The sequence below is a fragment of the Epinephelus fuscoguttatus genome, linkage group LG13 (genome assembly GCF_011397635.1).
Source record: "Epinephelus fuscoguttatus linkage group LG13, E.fuscoguttatus.final_Chr_v1".
In the NCBI taxonomy this organism is placed as follows: domain Eukaryota; kingdom Metazoa; phylum Chordata; class Actinopteri; order Perciformes; family Serranidae; genus Epinephelus; species Epinephelus fuscoguttatus.
In genome coordinates, this window is record NC_064764.1 from 5,217,103 (window position 1) to 5,241,152 (window position 24,050).

General features: G+C 41.0%; 1 protein-coding gene across 1 annotated transcript in view; it reads left to right on the forward strand.

The window, feature by feature from the left end:
• The window catches only part of gli2a (GLI family zinc finger 2a), a 110,741-nt gene that overhangs the window by 17,765 nt on the left and 68,926 nt on the right, over positions 1–24,050 (forward strand). Inside the window, exon 2 of the mRNA XM_049594834.1 lies at positions 8,096–8,235. Within this exon, the coding sequence (XP_049450791.1) occupies positions 8,121–8,235 (115 nt within the window). The 5' untranslated portion in view covers positions 8,096–8,120. The remainder of the gene's footprint in view (positions 1–8,095; positions 8,236–24,050) is intronic.

Consider the following 24,050-nt stretch of genomic DNA (forward strand, 5'->3'; position numbering starts at 1 on the left):
AATTCTCTATGCAGGAAAGCCCTGGGTATAGCCTGCTAAATGTTTACATTTGCTACTTTTGCTATTAAATGATTATAACTGTAAATAAAGACCTGCCATTCTCTACAGCATCCAGTGAAGGGAAACAGGGAACCTTATATTCAACCAGCTGTGCATCATCACAGTGTGTGCAGATTAATGGTAAATGGTAAATGGACCTGCATTTGTATGGCGCCTTTCTAGTCATCTAGTGACCACTCAAAGCGCTTTTTACACTACGAGTCATGTTCACCCATTCACACATTGGTGGCCGAGGCTACCATACAAGATGCCACCTGCTACTTGGTTTTAACACACTCACACACCGATGGAACAGCCATCAGGAGCAATTTGGGGTTCAGTATCTTGCTCAAGGAAACTTCGACATGCAGTCTGGAGGAGCCCGGGATCGAACCGCTGATCTTTCGATTGGTGGACGACCCGCTCTACCTCTGAGCCACAGCCGCCAACAATGTTTAGCTTCCCCCAAAGCTACATGCCCATCTGCCAGTGGAGATCTGGGCACTGGTGGAACGGGAGGAAGTGAAACATTGTTCATCTGCACAAACTGTACTGACACATAGCCGGCTGAAAATCAGCAAGGTTTACCTTTATTTTCACTGTTTTCTGTTTTGATCGCCAGTGATGTGGCAGTTCACTTTTACTCTGTCATCTGTAGGCTTTAGAAATAGCTTCTGTCTTTATCTTTTTAACCTGTTTTTGCTGCTGAGTAAGTTTGACATCCTGGACATATCCTTCAAACTCATACTGTAGACCCTTCTGTCTGCAACACTCTGAAATAGCTTTTTCGTTTTTCCACAATATTTCTCCTGGGAGTGCAGTTTCTGTAGTTACAGTTTGGGCTCTATTCTAGGTCTTCTTTCTGCCGCTGTCAATGACGAAGTTACTGTCTCATAACAAAGCAAAATAATCTTTGGCAGTCCTGAAACTGATTGGTGAAAAACCTAGTCAAGATACTATAGGAAGCACGAGAAATTCTCAATAAGTTCTCAAAAATAACACAACATTATGTCTATGATGGAGGCACAGAAATATGCAAAACAAAACCATATTTTGGCTTTGAGTGTTTGTTATGTTAACCTGCATGAGTGTCACCATCAGAAACCTGAGCAGAGAGGTCTGCAGGTGGCGCAGGAACAGGAGACCTCACCTGTCTATCTATCTTGTCTTTGCCAAGTGAGCAGAGTGTAGGACAGCAGTTGGTGAGTCTGTCATTGTGTATGTGCGAACTCACGGTGTGCATCCATATAAATGTGTGTGTGTGTGTGTGTGTGTGTGTGTGTGTGTGTGTGTGTGTGTGTGCTGCTGCTGCCAGGAAAGAGGGCCTACCAGCATACGGATCACATTGACTGAAAGATAGGAAGGAAGAAAGTAAGAAGAGCAAAGCCTGGAAATCTTCAAAATGAGAGGGCCTCTTTTGATGTGTGTTTGCATTCCTTTCAGTGTTGGTGAAAGGGGAGCTGTTGAACGGTAGTGGAGGAGAGGAACACTTGAAACTGACCGAGGCGCTAAGAAAAACACACACCAGGTCTCATAACAAAAGTCCTGCAAGTTCTGAGGTTGAGGGGGGCCTAAGGTAAATTAACTGAAAGAGGAAGAGGAGTTCAGGGAGTACAAAAGATGAGCCAGAGACTATTGTTTTTAAATTGGAGAAATTCTGCAAATCTGGGCAAGATAATTATTGACCTGAGCTGTAAACTCAATAGTCAAGTGAATATTCTGACTTTCTTGTTAAAAGATATCAGCAGAAAAAAAACAAGCGATTCTGCACTGGAGTTAAGTTGAATTATCTGAGCCTCTTACAATTTTAAGACTTGACCTTGGCAAAAGAAAACATAACAGTGACTTTCCCCATTACCTCAGTCTTTTTCCTGTGCCTCGTGTGGTTAAGTGGCATGTCTGGATGGCCCATCAGAGTGAGGGCTGGTGAAGGAAAATCAAGATGTACGACTTCTGCTATACTCTGTTAATATTTGCCGTCCTGTGCAATAACCCTGTTAAAACTTTTTTTCCTACCTTTTTTTTTGTTATGAATCAATAAATATAACACAGAACATATTCTCCTCAGTGTGAGTGGGTTGAGTTTGAACACAGCTTTTAAGAATTTGATGAATTTGTTAAACACAAGACATATTTCTTGGCATCTGTGTTCACTTCCATAACAGTTCAACCTTGTCAAGTCTTGCACACGGGAAAAAAACAAATGCACAGACACAAATTCTTCACCAAACCTCACTTTGAATGTTTGTGAGATACTTCACCAAAGGCAAAGACATTTCTCAATGGAAAAACATCCAGTTTTGTGGCTGTGTGGCAGGAAGGAACAAGAACAAAGCAGCCTCACTGTAAAACTTAGGGTTAAGGTTTCGGATATGGTTAGTCTAGCCTTTTAAAAGGCAGCTTTGCATTGAAATGAACTTAATAAATCATTTAAAGCAGTTATCTGTAAGGTTCTTGTTTTGGTATTTGGCTTCTACACAGACATTGTGATGGTGTTCTTGCTCTGCACTTCCCAGAAATCATTCAGTAATCAGACAGCAAAGCTGATCTTGGGGTGGCTTTTTCCTCATTTTTATAATTTGTACATTTTAGGTCTGTTTAACATCACTTCCATATGACAGATCATCAAAACACCAGATGTAGAAGTTTTGGCAACACTTTATATTTAGGCGCCTTTAATTAGTGATAATTAATAGATAATAAGAGCCATATAAGTCCTTATAAGAATATTATCATCATCACTATTATTGTTTTTATTATTGTTAGTAGTAGTAGTGGTACAATATTATGTTGTAAAGGTCTAGTGTGTAGGATTAAGGGTTATCTATTGGTAGAAATGTTTATTATACCTGAAACTTAGAGTCATTGTGTTTTCATTATCTTAGAATGAGCTGTTTGTGTATACATTGGAGCAGGTCCTCTTCCATGAAGTCCGCCATGTTGTTCTACAGTAGCCCACCACCCCACTGTGATTCTCCTACATGCAGTTTCAGTACTGCAACTTCACTCTAGATGCCACTAAATCCTATATTAATAATAATTCTACTATATAATTGTTGATAATAGGATCATATAACACATTTATTGTTAGATTCTAAAACATTAATAAGCACATATAAGAAATTCATTGTTCACAGTTCACTATTCTCTTTAGTTAACTCTTAAGTTAAAGTTAACTATGCTTCTTGCTGCTACCAAATGTAAAGTGAGTGCAATGCCTAGTTAATGCTAATAAATCCCTCATTATGCACTTATTAACAGGGTTGCTTGTTTTGTTTTTTTTTTAGATTTTTAAAGAGGAAGGTCTGACATGCAGCAAAGGGCCCAAGCTGGTTTTGAACCCAGGTCAATTATTTTAGAATATTACTTTGAAGATTGTTTTGCTAACAACAATATTTTAGCAGTGATGCACAAGTGACTGCCATATACCAAGCGGCAACCTCCGGGGCTAAAAAATGAAGCCAATGCGGAAGTGCCAAAAACTGCAGTTCGCCCACTTGAGGCGTCCCTGTAGACCCCATGTTAAAATGCCCAACTTTACAGCAGAAATAAACGTAATTGGGGGGCCACTTTGAGTGATAGGCTGTTTGCGGATAGTGTCCTCGGCTTCTCAATCAGATCCACCCCTCATTTCTCCACAGCACCAGCCCTTCGTCACTTCTGACTTCAAAATACCAAGATGGCAACGGCCAAAATGGTGAACTTGAGGCTTTAAACTGGAAGTCCATGAATCATTGGGTGACGTCACAGTTAAATATTTTTACAGTCTATGGGTAAAAGTTATGAAAAGTTCAAGAAGTAAGTAAGAAAGAAAGACAGAAACTCTTAAGAGCTAGAATACTGTATTTATATGTAATCTTCTACTCACATTCTATCAACCTTGACCACATGTAGTGCTCATTCCAGATAGGGTAGCTACAAAAAGCATAGTAAAAAGTGCATGTGCACTATGTATAACTCCAGATCGCAGCTGCATGAGGTTAATTCCTGCCTGGTCCCCCTTCACTGCATGTCATACTTTTTTTCTGTCACTCTCTTTTCTTTTCTTTTTTCTTGGTCAAAAAAAAAACAAAAAAAAACTTTTAAGGGCATAATAATGGGTTAATTAGCCCTAACAAGGCATTGTTCTTGCTTCAGAGTTGCAAAAAGCATATTTAACTGTTAATAAGGGCACATTTAACTGCTAATAAATGCCAACAATAAGCATGTTTATGATGCTATTATTAACACTTATTTAGTTTTATTAACACATGAAAATGTTAATCAACATCTTTTAAAGACTTGTGGTCATTATTTCCTGTTAAAGAATGCTTATTAAGGACCTTCATTTAAAACATTAAAAAAGTTGTCATGTCGGTGACAGGTCATATATCAGACATATAACATAAAATGGAGGATTCATTTCTGTAACATTTATTTGAAAAGTAAAGACTGATCTTTGGAGTTTGGTGATTGTGTGTTGTAAGTCGGAGTAATCCTGCCCTGCTATCTAAAGTCCCCAGTATGTGGTCACATGGCACTAAAGGGTGGGGAAATGAGAGGGTGTGGGGGGTGCTTATCCTGTTCGTGCCACAACGGGCTGCCCAGCCAACCAGAAGATGAGAAAAGAAGTGCACCCTTGTTGTTTGTTCGCCTTTGGCCCCTGCCATCTGTCAGCTTGGTTCCTGACACCTGTACCAGCCTGTCAGAGCTGGGCTTCCCTGTCATCAGGGGCAACGCGGGTTTGGCCTGTAGGGAGACACCAGCTAGTGGGAGGGGGGTAATGTAACAGCTCCACAGAATTAAGGAAAAAAAGGTGGGTGGGGGTGTGGGGGGGTGGGATCAAGGTGAAGTTGGGGCCACTTTTGAAATTAACTCAAACCTAGAAGTTTTACTTAGTTTTTAGAACTTACTGCACTAAATTGTGCCTGGTGATCAATTTTTAATTTATTTTAATTTTTAGGTAAATGACCTGTACAGGTGCTTGAACCCCAAACCTCTCCTCATCAAAATATTGGCTCAAGGTTCAGAGGCAATTGGGAAGCAAATAGTTGGCATACTGTGAAAGCATGGAAACAGCTATTAATGCGGTGCCAGATGTTCATCAGGCGGTAATGTTAAGGGGAGGATTCTCAGTTATTTTTAAGGGGCAAGCTGCTTGAAAGGCAAACTCTGTTGCTGTGAGCACTGGTGTGTTCATGGGCACGTCTTATCTTTGCCAACAGGGTTCACAACCAAAGAGAGCCTGTTTTCTAGCCAACTCTGAATAAGATAAAAGCCCATGAAAGAACACATTAAATTCTATCACAAAGGTGATGTCAGAGTGACGGAGTTCTCCAAGACAAGACTCAAGGACGTTTTGGCACCAGAGAAAAAAAGAAACAGATGCAGCCTAAACCTGTTAGTCACCCACCTCTAATCGGCTTACATTGGCTCGGTGACAGGCGACTGGCACCTCCGAAGGGTCACAGACATGGCTGCTAATACACACACATCACAATAAAGGATGACATGTTGGATATCCACATGAAACCAAAAACAGCACTTCACACTTTCAACAAACGGAAACCAGATCACTGAACAATTACCTTTTCTTTTTAATGACGGTATCATTCTCAGCATGCATAATTATATATTTGCGTTACCATGTTCTCATACACTCCAATAAGAATGTGTTTTTAATGTGCTTTGATGTGTTGATGCTTTTTTTATGGTCTTTCTTACAGCCAAAAATCACATTTGTTTCCTGACTTGAGTGAAAATTAATTTCCAGATTGCTGTTTCAGGGTGTTGTTTGTGTCCTTTGGGCATAAGTCAACTCATAAACACTTTAGTTTTATAAGACTTCAGACTAAAAAATGATAACTTTGGTACGTTCGTGTAAAGTTTTAATCAACTGACTTTCCATAGCTGCCAACAGGTGTGAGGTGCAAACTGAAGTGCTTCATTTGGATGCCCCAAAGCATTCAGATGCACACTAAAATATCTTTAACTTTTCCAAACATGGAAAGGAGTCCTTTTCCTTGCACCTGTGAAACATGAAGTCACCCCCTGTGATTACATCCTTGTTGCTCGGTCTTACCATAATGTCATCTCAGCATTCTGTCAAAGCACACAGACATTTTCTCGCTAGTGCCTGAAAGCAGGTGGTAAAGCGATGACTGGGAACTAGCGGAGTGTGGAATGACTTCTCCCTCCCAGACAGGGACTGTTTGTTCACAGCAGAGGATGATCTTGTAGGTCCCACCAAGTCAAACAAGTGGCACGTTCCCAAGTCATCGAGCCATTCACACAGACGTGAGGAGGTATTGACACAGTGTGTGCGGCTAAAACCTCAGCGCTGAGGGCCACTCACATTTACAATTGGAACAGAAGAACACTGTGAGCTCATTACATCAAACTGAGAAACCTGTCTGTGTGTTTAGGGCCTGACCTGACAGAAGTTACACTGATAGAATAAATACATACACAGTGTAAACATTGTAATCCACTTCACTCAGTTGAAAAAAAATATATGATTTCACTGTCTTGGCTTGGTAGATGGTTTGGTATTCTACGAAGAAAGGTGAAACATTTATGAGAAGTTTTTCAAAATTAAGTGTATTTAGTTCAAATGAGGGGGAGAGAAATGGCTGAAGATGGAAAATGGCTTAATATCAATTTTGTTTATGACCAAAGCCTATTTCTTTTTAGCAGTTTTGTGAAGAACGTAAGACTTAGTAAATCGTATTTCAAATTAAAGGGTGGGTGCATCTGTGTTTTTCAAATGGAAACTCCCCTGCAACCGTTAGCAAAAAGCTAACATAGCCTGGAAGATTTAATTTTGGAGATGGAACATGGTGCTATTTGGTTATTAAGGTTTTCCACACAATAATTTATTTTTAGAATCCTGCTGCAACAAATTGATTTTTATTTTTGGAGCTGGACCGTTCCTAAGTAGTGCTCTTGGAACACACACACACACACACACACACACACACATATATATATATATATATATATATATATACTGTATATGTGTATACATACATACATGTGTATACATATATATATATATATATATATATATATATATATACCATTCGATTCGATACCATTCGATTATTATCAAGAGATTGAGCAGCAGAACACCCAGCGCAGTGAAAGGGAAACTTAACTGCCTTCACTCGCCTCTGCAGCAGGGACTCGACTTTTCCTCAAACTGCTGCTGAGGAAAAGCAGCTCTGCCCACACTGCGTAATTTAGAGAGTTGACACAGATAGATAAAACCGATCCACTGCCGTAACTGATTATTAAACTTTTATTTAATCAGATGAAGACATATTACAATACAGTAAAACACTGCATTTGCACTGTATAAACACATTAATAGATCCATAATCAATGTATTACCTACAGTTAGATGGCGATCAGCACGCTTCTAGTTTAGAGTAGAAGCTAAGCAAATTACTGCTGTGACCGACTCGTTGGTTCAGCTCCTAAATAACACAAACAAACTTACCAATTAGAGGCAGCGGTAGACCAGCAACTCCTCATGTTCTGCGAGGTCTGGTGAGTGTGGATGGGGTCAGCAGCAAAATGTATTTTAGCCTCCCTTAAAAAAGGACCACCTAAAAGAATCAATATCATTTGAGGTGTATGCTATGTTGAGATTATTTTACCACTTTACCTTGCCATCAGTAAGCCCTTAACAACAGGGAATTACATATATATATATATATATATATATTGGAGTCACCCTTTAAAGGGTTTATCTGCAGCATTCCTGACTTTAAAATCACATTTATGGATATAAGAAAGATTCTAAAATCAGCCAAAATCTTGACAGACTAGCATTGGTCCACTAGCTTCTTTAACTCAGTGCAATTGCTTATCAAGGTATATGTCATCTTTCTTTGTGAAAAAATTAAACTTTTTTTTTTTTACTATCCATAAGAACCATCTTATTGGTTTGCGTATAACAAACCCACAGTTCCCATGAACTTATTTTAAATGTGTTACTTAATTTACACCACAGCAGTTGTTTTTTTGCTAACATAAAATATATGACCTAACAGTGTCTCTCTTGCCTACCCAGGTTGTGACGTAAATTGAAGAGCAGCATGGAGACTTCAGCTCCAACAGCCACTGAGAAGAAGGAGTGTAAGGGTTCAGGTCTGGATGGAAGCAGCTTCTCAGAAATCCCAAAGAAGCCCTCACCCACCACTCTGACCAGAGGTACAGCTCTTTTCTTATTTACACTTTAGATATTTGACTAAGAGTGGACATAGAGTTGGTATCACACATAATTGCTTCAGAATGATAGTAAGCAAGGTCATTTAGTAATTTGGTGAAAAACTGGCAACGCTTCAGCTCTATTTATTCCGCTAGTATAATGTAAGACTCTGTATCTTTTGGTTTTTCTGTAGGATCGTGTACTCTGCAGTGCAGTGAACTGAAACATTATGGCTACTCACATAAGTAGCTGGGTGGCACATGAAAAGAGTTAGACCAAGAGATAGGGGCCGTGTGTTTCAGAGATGTCAGAGAATGGGTGATGAAAAAATGTTATAATGAGATCGAAAGACCTTGTTCTCACCTCCCGAGTGTAAATTTCATGAATTACTAAAAGAGGCTGGCAAAGCAGTGGACGACATGGTGTATCAGAGTCCTCGGATAAAGGCTGCGTGGAGGGAAGCACCTTTGAAATGCTAAGAAGATTTCGTATGACATTGTGGTGTTAGTAGTATTTCTGCTTAATGATGGGCTTGGTGGCCTGCCACAAGAGGAGCCACGAGCATTAATTGTTTAGGGATGTGGGGTGAAAAACTAGGACATTTCAGTGCGCCCTCCCTGGCACCTCCACAAAGAGGCCACAAGTTTTTTTCAAACCAGCAACGAAGAAAATATTGCACTCGCCATGACATGAATTATTTAGTCATTTACACAGTTATGACCATTGTGCGTTATGTAGGCTGTGGTGGTTGCATTTCATAACCTTGCACCACTGAATATAAGCAGTCTGCACCCATCATGGCTTATTTGTGCTTGGGAGGTACCACAGAGGGTGCAGGGTGAGTGAGCTTCCCACTATAAAGGGGTCATAATTAAAAGATGAGAGCTCATGTTTTCATTAGTGAATGTGTGATGAAAACTCCTCATAACGAGGCTTGAGGACCTTGTTCAGGCCTCTGAGGTACCAGTGTTATAAATTACTAAAGCCTGCTGGTGGAGCCGGCTTGTGGACACTCAAACCCCTCTGGAAGACATACTGGCATCATCTAAGGGGGCCACTGCAGGAACATATCATTCAAGTTGCTTTACTGTTTAATGAAGGGCTTGGTGGCCTGCCATTACAAAGCTCACTTTGTCCCACGGGGTAACAGTAAAAGTAGGACGTTAGTTTGTCATTAGATAGTTTTAATGCTCTGCTTTTGTTTTCAATTTGATTATTCTTTCTTTTTATTTGAACTCGTTCTCAGATTAGTATGCTTGTGGAAACAAAATGTGGGGCAAATGTGAATAAATCAGGCAGCTTGGAAACATTCTTTGGAAGATGTCACAAACTGGCTTACTTAAAGGTCCTCTGTATTCCGCTTACTTGTATTTGAATTGCAAAGTACTCCAAACCATGCCGACTAAAGTTTTTTAAGCTTGAAAATGAACCCGCACAATACAATAGTGTAACTTAAGCAGAAACATCCTGAGAACATCTTGTTCACCCTAATCAGTTGTGTCAGTTGCCCACAGATATCATAACTTGTTTCATGAGAGCTAACTTTGCTTGTGTTTCATAGAGACATGCCTTGCCCTTTTGAACTTGTCTGTCTCGAATTGTGAAGACATAATGGAAGTGCTCCTGGCCACTAATGTAGAGTGTGAGTCAGGGTCCAAGGGGAAGTAAAAGGAAAGAGGATAGAGGCCAGGGATGCTGGCGCAAAACTGCAGGTCGGGTTTAGTCTGTGTGATAGGAATCAGGCCTCTTTCTCAGGGCCTTGTTAATGGTTTTAAATGGGCACCCGGATTTTGTGTGACAGCCTGCATCTGTCTCGCAGCTACAGGGCATGCTTCCACAGGCACAGCCCTTGCAACCTGACTCCCTGGCCCCGGGATTTACGAGTCTGTGTCGGCTTGTGCTTTACCATGTCAGAGTAACATGTGTCCAGATTAGGTACCAGGACTGTAAAACATCTCATGGTTTCAAAGGAATACCTGTGATTGATGCGCCCCCTCCTTCCTGCTACACACCACATGGACGCTCAGATGTGCTGTGTGCTGACGAAGAGCAACGCTTTCAAACACAGATCTGCCAACTTGTTGTTTTACGGCCCTTATTATGTTCTGGGAAAGTTTGCCAAAGAGAATTTTTCCATCATCCCTCACTTTGGTGTTGACTGTACGAGGCCAGTGGAGCAGACAAGCTCACTAACACTCTGATTATTTCTGCCTAAGCAGTGTGTTGTATTCATCTTTCTTAGAGTTCGGCCGCAGCTCGCAAACTCCCGACAGAGACTGATGTTCTTCAGCATAAAAAACACATTGTCCACAGACAATTATTCACAGCTTTGATGTATCTAAGGAGGATGCCAATGAGAGGCACCAAAAAAAAGTGACCTCACCTTTGTCAACACTCGCTGTCTCACTTGTACTCAAGCAAGAATGCAGTGTTAAATCAACCAACCTCCATTTTTTTCACATGAAAATGGATTGGCTGCAAGTCTGACTCAGAGTGGTCACCGCAGCACACAGATGGATGAAGAAGAGTAGTGTGGTGTAATTAGTCTTGCAGGGAGTAGAGCGTGGCTTTGCGATAAGGAGCCATGTGTTAATCATGGCCATCATGGGTAAGTCTGAGATGGAGCTCTAGTCTGAAGAGTCTCCACTGGGGTCTCCGCACTGGCCACAAGGTCTTTCTCTGGAGGGTGCTCTGGAGCGGGTCATGGCCCCCCCTGGCAGAGAAAAATGTCCCAGAGCAAAATAGACCCTCGCCTCCCCCAGCTCCCTCCCCGTCCACAGGCCTACTCCAAAGGGACAGCCACTAATCTTCCTGAGAAAGAGATTTCTGCCTTTCTTTCTGTGCTCCTAAATGAGGCTCTTACGCTGCTGTGGTTCCACAGACCGGGTGAGAGGTGGAGGAGGGGGTGGGGTGGTGGTGGTGGTGGTGGTGGGGGTGGGGGGGGGCCTCAGTGGCCAGGGTTATGCAGGGATGACCACATTCATGCCAGACCACTGTGCCCCCTTTTGGTTTAACTCCTTGGCCTCTCCACCTAAGTTGAAAGAGAAGGGAATCAGAGTCAGAGAATCCATCCCCTGATGTTTCAAGAATTCTACTGCCAAGAAAAAATCCTGGTATTGTTTATTTCTGCAAACCACAAATACAATACATTTGCACGTTATCATGTAGCAGACACGTTATGTTTTAACATCATTGTGTTAACATGGGGTTAGGTCTAGGCACAAACACCACTTGGTTATGATTAGTAAAAGATCATGTTTTAGCTTAAAATATCCGGTTTTAGGGCCGTTTCCCGGCTGGAAACACAGCAATGTCTCTGTAAAACACAAACACTTTTCAAGGCACTGGCTAAACAGTGATGGGTCGGTACAAAACACCCATGTTTGGTGCCTAAAAGGTGGCTGGCAACGCTGTGATATCTTGCTAAAAAAAAAACCTATTTTGTCGCTTGTTGGTCTTGACCAGTGATCTTCAACTTGCCTAGGTGACACAATACCCACCATCCTCTCCACCTCCAGATGACAGTAAGCTCACCACTTCTGGTTAGGAAAAGATCAGGTTTTGACTTGATATACCGGGTTTTGAGGGCACAGTCCCGCTTTAAATTGCAGCAGTTGGTAGAAAAACTTTCCGTAGCAGTATCCCCACTGGAAAAATGGCAATAGGTTGCAAAAAAACACCCTAGGTGGCTAAGAATCAGATGGAAACATGGAAATGAAATGCTAAATCACAACCAATTTTGTTTGTTGGTCTCAAACACTGGTCTGCAGCTTGGCAGGCATCTTGCCAAGGTGGTACGACATCCACCACCATCCCTTCTACCTCATGATGACAAAGTCAGCTCATATACTATGTCGATTTAGAAACAATAATACAAATGTAACATAGCTGTGCTTGGCAGAAATGTAAAATACCAACATTTTCTTCTTGTGCCTTGGCAGTCTACTGAGCATAAAAGAAAAGAAATATGCAGTTCGTCCCAATGACAGTGATACTCTGTAACAGTCAGACAGGTCAATTGTTTTTTGACCAAGGCAAACAGACTTTTATGATAACTATGCAGGGCAATGCAGCTTCATGTACAGTATCGTTGCTATTTAAAGAAATACTGCAGATCAAGTTCCAAGGCTGTATATACAAGAAACACCTCCCCTGGCTTCTCCAAACATGTCATGGATTTCATTTTTAACAGCCCAAAGTACATATTGGTGTCCCCAGTGTTGAGAAAGACTCAGCTCTATCAGGTGTCATCTACAGTAACATTTTATAACAGCATATCAATAATGTCTTTCCTGATACTTGAGAAGACCTGCAAGCAACAAGCTTACAGGAAGGCCTATTGACCAAGTCCCATTGTTGTTTATTTTCCTGTCAGGGTCTATAGCTGCACACTATCAGGAATCCACTGCCGTCCTCCAAGAATGACTTCAAGAGAGGCCGATATGGTTTCTGTCCCGGAATGACTTTCAATTTATGGCCTTCTATTTGCAAACTTATAGCTTCATCATCTGCAGAGTCAGTTTACGCTTAGATTTTGTGCCTGATATGTCCAGTGTATGCCTTTACTTGACACTGGACACATCTAATGAAACATTACATCAGTTTTTTTTAATTCAAATTTTCTAACTGGTCTGCTTGGGGGGAAGAAAGGCTTAAATACTTGAATGGCTGGCTGGCTGACTGACTATCTGGCTTTCAGAGATCAGAGCTCACATTACTTCATGTGGCTCTTATAAACAGTTAACTTGGTTGCTTTCCAAGCCACTCCTCAACTTCAGCTTCCATCCTCGCATCTCTTTCTCTGCCTTATCTAGAGTTTCATTTTGTTCACTGGTTGGCCAAGAACAGGTTTATATATGTGAAGTGAAAGCAGAAGGGGGACATCTTGTCTTTTTTCATTGGTCGCTGATGGCTGTGTAAAGTTCCAAACACAGGTTTTTGAGGCCTGAGTACCCACTGAAGTTGCGCCCTGTATCATCCCTCATTACAGGGCATTCTTATCACAGACGAGCTGGCCTACATACTAAGAGAAGGGAACTGCAGGAGGATGCAGTGTGCTTCTCCTCTCAGTGATTGGTAGCAATTGTTCACAAGGGTTTTGAGGCCTAATAGACTGTATATACATGTATAATCATTACTTTATTTTTTTCATTTTATTTAAAACTGAATTATACATTAGTTTCCTGGATTCTTTTTTATGTTTACTTGAAATAAGTAAGCAAAGAAACTGAATCCAACGATGGAGTTCAGAGGAATTCTTAACGAGTTGAAAGCACTATTGAGACTTGTCTTCCTAGTTTTGAAAAAGAATATCTCAAGACAAATGTTTATTTTAGTGAATGCTTAGAAGACAGTCATAAAGGCAAATATTAAGCAGCCTAGTCTTCAGATTGTATTTTCTGAGCCAGTGCCTATAGTATGTTGACTGAATGGAGCACTGACGGCCTTTGAAAGGTCTCTAATGTGGTTATGAAACATAAATCAGGCTCAAATGAGAGGACATTTCTGATATTGGTTGTTTCTTTGGAACGCTCTGCCTCTGCTTCAAAGCCTCCCAGAGTTAAAAAAGCAACGTGGTATGCTTTGGGCAATGTCTGCGAATATAAATCTCTCTGTACCAGAGGCGTCTACACACACAGAGGGCCCAAAGACAACATGTTACATTCCTCGCCGTTTACAAGCAGTGGGAGAGGAGGTGGAGGCAATATATGGATGCTTTAGGGGATTAACCAACACCCTGTCCGCCAGCTTTCACTCCCTATCCCTTGAGTCTCTCCCTTCTCCCTCACTTGTACTTCCCTTTTTCTTTTTGTGCTTCATCCTCTCTTAAACAGAAAGCTCTTTCCCAGCATGCAGAGTGTAATCCATGCCCCTGCCTCTAAGACACTTCCTGCCTGTTTTGTTTGTTGGACTGATGGGAATCAGCCCAATAAGGTGCCTAGCTCTCCCCTCTTCTCTAAGGTGTCGCCTCAGGCAACCGCTTTCTTTTGACGGGAAGACGCCACATGTTATTAAAGAACTTGTTAAAAGTCCATGCCCGTGCATTTCTATGCTGTCAACTCTCAATCTCCCTGACCTGGTGTGACCCTCGGTATCCATCAGACTCAAGCCACCAGTCTGCCAGCTTCGGCTACTTTCATCCGCTAATGTAGCCCTAACACTCACAGTTCAAGTGAAGCAAAATAAACGTCTGAGGAGTTTAGACGTGGTAAAACAAAAATGTGTGCTAGCTGTAAACACGGGCGGGAGGCGCTTATGTAAACAGGCCTGGTTCCTACGGCTGAGTTGGTCTAGAGGCGGACAGTTTGTGGTCAGGCTCTTCCGGTTCAGCCCCCCCCCCCCTCCATACACACACACACCACCACCATCTCCCCCCTCCTACCCTGCAGACACAGCTGTGGTCCGCCCTCGTAGAAACGCTGCTGGAGGAAAAGAATTAATCACAGAGATGCACGGAGCAAAAAAAGCCCACTCACCCATGATGAGAAGTGCATGTCTGCAGTCACTAAGGCATCAGCCGAGAATATATAAAACAATAAACACCCCAAGAAGTTTGCATCAACATGTATCTCTCCAGGGAGAACATTTTATTAAATGTTCCAGACTTCTACTCTTAAGACCCCCAACAATCACAGAGCAGTTGTGTCTCTGCCAGTGGACAACTGGTGCCTGTACAATTAATGCGTGGTGTAATTGTATTGTAGCTTCCCCAGAAAACAAGAGGAGGAAATTGATTTTTTGCCATCAGTAAAATTCCTCTTGAGAGAAACGCTGCTTCTTGTAATTATAGATCTAAGGTTTCACTGCTGCTGCTCTCCAGCTTCTGCTAGCATTTAACAATTAGCCACTGAGAGCTCTGGGGCACAGTCACATAGGGCCAGAATTGTTCATACATGTCACCTGCCAGCCGATGGTTGAACTTAGTGAAATAACCTGGGTTCAAACCTTTAAATAAAATGGTTGCGATGAGAAACAATACCAAACCACCCTTCACAGTTAGCGGCAAGGTTAGTGCGTGGGCGGAGGTATTCCATAAACATTTATGAAAAAATAAACTTTTACAATATATTGTCATGGTCACATCCCCAGAAGGGAGAATTTTTTTTTTTCCAGATGGAGTGTGTGGCCATGACACCGGCCATCTCCAATGGCCTCATTCCAAGGACAGTACAGACGAGTCGCAGTAAACTGTGCGACCAGCAAAATAAGCAGATGAGGTTGCCTCAGTAAATACAGTGGACACAGGTTTAGCAAACAGTAGCTGCCCACATTTACTGTCTCTTGGAACTTGTCCTAAAAACAGGATCAGTGGGGGAAAACGGAAAGGCTTCTTAAACAAATGTCACATATTAAATTTGGTGTCATTTTTACTTCCTGGAGTTTATTATTGATTTTTTTTATCTAATATTCAGGCACAACTTATAATACATTTAATACTGGTATGAATATAAAGCTTTGCAGCAGCATTTCTGTCTGAGAGTGAGATGAGAAAACCGATATCTGAGTGGTTAGCATCGTTGCCTCATAGCAATAGAATTCCTGGTTCGAACCTAGTGGGGGTTCAAACCTTGGGGTGGAGAAGCCCTTCTGTGCAGAGTTTGCATGTTCTCCCCATATCAGCGTGAGTACTCCGGCTTCCTCCCACAGTCCAAAGACATGCAGATTGGGGACTAGGTTAATTGGTGACTCTAAATTGTCCATAGGTGTGAATGTGAGTGTGAATGGTTGTCAGTCTCTATGTGTCAGCCCTGCGATAGTCTGGCGACCTGTCCAGGGTGTACCCTGCCTCTCGCCTAATGTCAGCTGGGATAGGCTGCAGCCCCCCCGTGAACCTCAAGAGGTTAAGCGGTTAGGAAAATGGATGGAAAAATGGATGGACTCTGGCTTCCTCCCACAATCCAAATTGATGACTCTGAATTGACCGTAGGTGTGAATGTGAGTGTTAATGGTTGTCTGTTTCTATGATAGTTCCCTGTGATAGTCAGGCGTCCTGTCAAGGGTGTACCCTTCCTTTTACCCAATGTCAGCTGGGATAGTCTGACTTCCGGCAGACGGCGATACAGCCTCTGGGGGCAGACCCCCGATTTTTTGGCATTCCGGTTTGATTTGGGCAGAGGAGGCGAATTTCCGTTTCCGACTTCCGTTTATATATAAGTAAATATGCTGAACCATTGCGATGGATTCAGAGTTTGCAGTGACGCCAATTATGTTCCACCTCATTAGTTCACCGCACAACCTGGCAACAACTGCAGCCGGCTCAAACGTGATTGATCAATATCACGTCGACTACAAACAGCCTAGCACCGGAAACCAGGGCTCTTCCGCTCTTCTTCCGGAGGCAAGCTCTCCGGGGTTTGCCTACAGACTCTACATTCACTGAATGTAGAGTCTGTATATCGAGACTATGTGACCCCTAACAGGATAAGCGGTTACAAAAAATGAGTGAAAAATTAATATACAGGCGCAGCTTTTACTACATTTTAAGGCTGGTATAAACATAAAGCTTAACAGCAGTATTTCTGTCTGAGAGTGGGATAAGAAAACTGTTACCAGTCTCATTTTGTTGAAAAATTGGCATGCCAAGTTGGCCTTCCTTCCCCGGCCATGATTGCGTCCACTATCTCATCCTCCTCTTCAGACTTTTTTGACACGCATAAATGCCACTATAACAAGGGCTCATTTCATGTTTGTTTTGATTTTGCTCTTACCTCTACAGCAGTGCAGATGGATGACACACGCTGATGACATTTTATTCTTGCGTACTGACGTTGATAGACCTACATTGTAGCCTGTGGTTCAGTAGACGCTGTCATTTGTATAGTCTGCATACATCAACTTGGTGTCGTACCCAAGTTTATTAGATACGTGTTGCACAGTTTAGCTTGCACTAAACTTCTAAGATTGCTGAAATCTCAGTCTTTAGGAAGCTTTAGGGAGAGCTGTAAGTATTTCTTGGCAAACAACAGCCAGGCGCAGTGACTTTTCCGTCATGACTATTAGATTACCATGGAAACAGCAACCACTTAAGCTACTACAGCCTCCTAGCTTCCTACACACCTAGTGAAGACTGTGATATGTGGTTGAAATCTTCATAAAAGCCAGTTAGTTGTTATTTTGTTGACATGCATAGAATATAATTTTGGGAACAACATGTTTGGAAAAGAAAGCTCAACTCAAAGGTTTAATTATTAACCGTACAGGGCCTTTCAACCACATCACATGGTATTCTTCAGAAAATGGATCTAGTTCAGGTGTCTCTGGCCTGCAGTAGTGTGACTGACATCACATCTAAAACATTTATGAAGGCTGTGAGATGTGGTTGCAAGCTCTGGTAAGTAAGTGGACACTGATTTTAACTTTATTTTGTCAGACAGAACGGCATAGAGAAGGAATTACAGTTGGAGGCTGGCTTCCTTCACAGTTCATCTTGTACTATTCTTTCCTCCAGGATAAAAAAGGATTTTCTATCCAGCTATAAGCATCCATTTGCTACAGTGTCATATTCCTTGTGAGAAAGTGCTTTGGGACTGCGCTACTATTAGTTACACTGCTCTGTAATCACAGAAAAGCCTGTCATAAGGCCATTGTATGGTTGTCATGGTCCCTCAGAAAAAAAGGCAAATAAAATGCTGCCATATGGAAAACTGATTTGTAATGTCATTCATCATACAGCTGCAGGAAACAGGAATAAAGACAGTCGTTCTCTAACAGCTGGGTAGCAACAGATGATTGAGTGCTAACCCTGGCTGGGGTTGGCAGGGTAGTTTTTTTGGTATGAAAGAAGCCACCACGCCTCATGAAACAGGATGTCTGAAATCTGAATCTTAAATTCTTACCCAAACATTACATTTGCCCTTTGGCCAATACCTTCACCCAAAGTGCTTCGCAGGGTCATTTTTAGATTGGATGGCCTTAGTACAGTGCAAGTCAAGTCATGAGGGTGGTGGTACAGCAAAGTAGATCTTGTGAAATATAAAAACACAGTTGAATTAGGTGTCATTCTGACTTTCTTTGTTTTTTTAATGTGTGTGATCATGAACCATTAAGGGTATATAAAGATTTTAGGGAAACCTGAAACAAATGAAATCATAAGTAATGCAGAGTGATAACCGTTGCTAAGAGAAAATATGAACAGAATGATTCTCAAGGCAACGTATGATGTTTTGGTCCAGTTACAGGTGTTGAACCTATGGTGTTAAAAGTCATTCATCCATTCATTCATATAATATCAACAATGAAAATCCCCTTAAAGCCTTCACTTTCAAATAAACATCCATAACTGTTGAATTAAAGTTTTGTTCCATGAAGATATAATTACACTCCCCATTTTGCAATTACGGCAACAAGGTTCATCGCTGTGCTTTAGCTCCGTTACGTAAGTTAAAGGAGGCGGCCGTCTAATAAACAGTCTACGAATGAAAAGGCTTTGTTGAATGAAAGCCTGTGTGTGTCAGTATAGCGTGTAAGCCTGTTGTGTTTTGTTTGCCAGGTGATTTCCCCAACGGTGTTAGCTAAGCCTGAGAATTTTTGGCTCTAGCTTCAAAGAGCAGCAGGGTCATCCCCTGGCAGCAGTGAATACAGACATGTTCTGACAGACATGGATCTGACGTTCGCAGTGCTGCAAGCAGACTGTTTGTCAGCTTGACCACCATCATCTTGCATTCTAAAGTCTGTCTAATCAATTGTAGAAGTTGTTTCAGAAGGAGACACAGTTATACTGTAGTTGAAATAAAACCTGTAATTATAAAATCTATAATTCCTATTTACAATTTAGTCATTTATCAAGCAAAAATGCCAAAAAGGATCTGGTTTTAGTTGCTCAAATGGAAGACTTTGCTTTCCATGTTCTTATGTCACTGTAAATTGAATACTTTTTGGTTTTAGACTGAAAACAAAATATGTAATATGAGAATACCCTGGCTCTGGGAAATTGTCTTGGTCATTTTTAGAGAGACAGTTTTCAGAACAGATCAACCAATAAAGAAAACTGTCATTATTTTCAGCCCTATACAGTACAGACATTCACGTACTTTCACAATGCACAAAGTACAGTAATACCCTCTTATAGTACATCCACACTATAGCTATAGCCTATTTAAATTTGACGCAAGGGGTGAACTGTGGTCCTGCCTCAGATATCCACAGTGCTCGTTTTGATTTATAATTCAGTGAGTCGATAGCACCACCACAGGACTAAATGGATGTTTTGTATATGATCCAGCTATATTTTGCTTCAATTATACTCCCCATAGTAACTGTTAACATTCTTTCATTTACTTCAATGACACAAGTGACAGTGTGTCTTACTCAATATGAGACTCTTCTTTGCACCGTAACCCCTTAATACAACTTTAAATCCAGCTTCAGTGGGTTAAATTTGCAAACACATCTTTTACTCTAGATTTGTGCCTGTCATACTCACTAAGCTGACATTTTTCTCTACCACTTTAACCAGCTGAGACTCAATAGAATAACCAGTCTGTCCCGTTTTTTACCAGATGTTGACTGTTTCATTGTTTTGCTGACTGGGAGAAGGGGAAGAGGTTTAATTGTCTTTCTGTTAAGGCTTTTCAGTGTGGAGAGCTCACTGAAAACAACCTGAAAATAATGTGGAAGGCATTTTCAAATTTAGCCAGCTCAGGCTACATTCACATTAATGCATTTTCGTTTTAATAATAGTAACTGATGCTACATTTTAGCCTAGTATTCACATTACTATGGGGTTTGGAAACCCCTGAAATGGAGAGTTTTGAAAAGTTTTAGTCTGGATGGGCGGAAATGGAGACTTTTGACAATGACACAGATACCAACATTTGCTACCCAACTGGGTAGTCACGATGTGTTAAGCCAAAACATGTTGCTAGACCTACATACTTAATGTGTTTGTGTTTTCATCCTCCTTGTGTTGGTACTTCTTTCCCATTGCCATGGCTACCTCAGGTGATAGATAATACTTCTGGTACTGCCCTGATATGTCACTGTATTTGCTTTGCAATAACTCCCAATCTGTTTTCTGCTGCCTTGAGTGCCCTATACTCATGTTACTTTCAGCAACAGTTTTCTCATCATTGGTTTAGTGAAGAAATCTTTTGTCTTATTTTTCATCATCTCCGTAGTAGAATAGACAGTCTGCTTGTTATTTACATCAGCACACGCATGCCTAGTGTGTGTTAATGATCATCGTATTTCCATGCATGTTAGTATGGACAGAGACATGTTCTAAAATGGTTCTGAAAGGCTTGTGTGCACATAGATCATTTTCAAATGACAATTAGTGTGAATGTGTCCTAGGTGTGAATATACAGGTTTCCCAGTCATGGGAAACGTGGAAAAGTCAAGTAATTACACAATTACATTTCCCAGGCCTGGAAAAGTCATTGAATAAGTAAAAGTCATTGAAAGTTTGGGAAAAGTTATGGAACTTTGTTGTGTGGAATGAAATTGTTACAGTAATCTTCTGTTGATAACCTTCCACGTAATGTAGGTGATTTGAGGTTCATTTTTTTCTGTAGCTGTCGAATATATGTGTGAATGTGTGACAACTTTTTGTTTACCATCGCATACATTTATTCATTTTCTCCTCGTGTTTCATCTCTCCCTTTAAGTTTGCCAGTTAGCTGAAATTAGGCTTGAATAGAGTTTGAATCTGATGTGTTTAAAAAAAAAATCCAAGCAAGAAAAAAAATATAATGGGTACTTGAAAAGTCATGGAAATTTTTTTGAAACATTGTCCATAAAAATGTGTGGGAATCCTGTATGTAGTCTCACAATCACCTCTTGACCCTGGCGGCTCAATGCAGCCTTTCTCTAGATTGTTGTCTTATCAGAGATTATAAGGTAAACTGCCATGGTAAAAGATTGTGTTGTCTTGCATGTTGTGGCAAAGTGCATCTTCAGCAAGCATGCTCAATGTCATTGCAGATAGCTCTGTATCGTTTTTGCAATCATATTTATATGTCACCATCTTGACTTTGTAATAAATGCAAAAAAGTGAAAGACAGATTTCATAAACATGTGTTCTGGCAAGAATGTGTTTGTATCTGCGTATGCTTTTTCCATGAGTGCACATTCTCTGAGTGTTAGCTTTGGCAAAACAGGTTTGAGATGCTTAAGCGATAAAGGTACTGTAAATCCTCTTTATTCCTCTTATTCTTTATTGAGTTGTAGTCTTAGAGAGAATCTGTCCCATCTGAAATTCCCACGGAACAAAGAGGGAGGCGGGGGAGGCAGGGGGTGACGGAGAGGAAGAGAGAGAGAGAGGGAGAGGGTACTCAGCTGAAGAGGGGGTATTGTTTACATATCAAGACACTTCCTCTAACTCCCAGGAAAAGCAGTAATTTACCTAGCGAGGTTTTACAGTTTAATTTCTCCATTGTGCAGGGGGATAACCCCTTAATTACAGAGGAGGAAGTAGCCCTAAGCCCCGGACAGAGGGTAAGGGCTCACAGAGAGCCTCAGTGATTTTTGGACCCCCTCTTCCCTAGCCTCGATCTGGATTTCTCACTCCCTCTTTGCTGTGGCCATTGTGCCTGTTCATTAACACTTGTGGGGTGTCTGGGCTATTGCCAATTAGCGCTCCGCTCCAAGTAATATTTCCTTCCGTGAGGCCAGACCAGCTCTACTGGTGGAGACTTATAGGCGTCTGGGCCTGAAGGATGAGGGGTGAGGGGGGTTGGCACAAACTGCCAAAACCCCAGGGACTCTTTCCCTTTACAGACTGGAAATCACTTCATGAAATCATCCCAACTTAATGCAAAATCCATCTCATAAAAAAACTCTGGTAATTAACATCCAGACTGGGTGCTTGCACGGTAATTACAGACATGAGCAAATATTGACCTAAGTTATATAGGGTCAGATTTATGAATACTGCAAAACCATCCATCAACAAGTTATTAAGTTGTGTATTCAGTCTGAAGAAATGTGCAGAGGGTTTGGATTTGTCACTTCTTTTAAATGCAGTTTAACTTGAAGTGACAAGTGCCAAAAACCTTAATGGAAGTTCATTTTTCTCAAGACATGTTCACATTATTTATGAAAACTCCGAGAGCAAGTTTTAAGGCAGGTGAGATTATCTCAAAGAAATTAGAGTTGGAACAATTAGTTAATTAGTCAATTGGTCAGTCAATAGAAAATTGATTAGCAACTGTTTTGATAATCTTTTGATCTTTTGAGTCATTTTTTTAAGCAAAAAAAGCATTTCCTACTTCCAGCTTCTTATCTGTGAGGATCACAGCTTTTCTTTGTCCTATAAGGCCATAAACTCAATCTGCCTGTGTTTTTGGCAGTAAATTGTAAGAATCAAGCCATTTGAAGATGTCATCCTGGGCTCGATAAAAAATTGTGGACCACATAATTGATAAAGTAATCTGCAGACTGGTCAGTGATGAAAATAAAAGTCAGGGAGATGGTACCACCCATGACAACAGGCATTTTATTGAATCAAGTCACTCAAATGATCACTCAAACAGGAACATATTTTTGCTCAGGGGTGCTGCACAGTGTAAATGTGCACATATGACTATGTTTGTGCATGCACTTATAGCAACAACAGGAAAACTACTACAATGTATTTACATTGGTGATTCCATCAGCTGTTAATCTAAAGAGTGTGCCCTCGCATCAGAAACAATTGCTCTCTGGACTGCATGTAGCAAAATTTCTAATATTTCTTTTTTTTGATGGTGTTGGACATCTAGTTGTCTCTTTGCTAAAGCCACTCATGTCTCCTGGGCAAATCATCCATCTGCTCATTGTCCCCTCCATCATTAGCTTCCATAAAACTCCAAGATATTTTATTGATCTAAAAAGCAGCTCCAAAACTGGAGCTGGACTTCTTAGCCTGTCTGCAATGGATTAGCTCTGTTTTCTTTATACATCCATGATTAGCTCCCGCAATTGCAAATCTCTCACCAAGTTTAGCTGACTTATGAGCTGACCGTGACCATTGCACTTTGGCCTGATGTGATAGCATGATAGTCACATCAGATCAGAGGAATTGATTAAATTCACACATTTTAAACATCTCATTATGCCTCTGCGCTGGGGATAGCTGTTACAGGTGGCATTATGTTTTCAGGTTGTCTGGCCTTCCTGTTCTTTTGAACAAGATATCTCAAGAACTCCTTGAGTAGATTTCTTTAAATTTGGCAAAATCAACTACTTGGACTCAATAATGAACTGATTAGTGTGGTCATAGGTTAAGATCAAGGTCAACGTGACCTTGTCTGTCTCATTCTTGTACATGCAATATCTCAACACCTTGAGAGAATTTCTTCAAATTTGACACCAACTTCATCTTGGACTCAACAATGAACTGCTTAGAATTTGGTGGTCGAAGGTCAAAGGTCCTTGTGACCTCATCAAACATATTTACACATATTTACGCTAAAACAATTTTACGCTAAGTCAGTGACAAAATTTCATGCAAATGTCTAAAAGGATAAAATGATAAAGTGAGGACACTTTGCATCCAAAAGGTCAAAGGTCCACTTTACTTTGACATTATAATGATCTGCAAAAATACTTTTCTGGCATTCCTCAGCATCATAAACTTGGGTGTCCACCTTGAAACTGTGCTGATTATATAGATCTTCTGTGCTGCTTGGAAGAGATGTGTGTGAAGCATCCAAGTTTTCACACACCTAGATGTAAATTTTAAATGCAACTTGAGTGGTTTGCTGAGGCATGCAACTGCAAGCTGGTTGATCTGGTTTTCATATATTTTCCAACAGACACCTTGTCATACTCTATTCAAAATTCAAAATTAATGTTTAGTTATGATGAAAGAGCCAACAGTATACAGACTGTGTTGTTC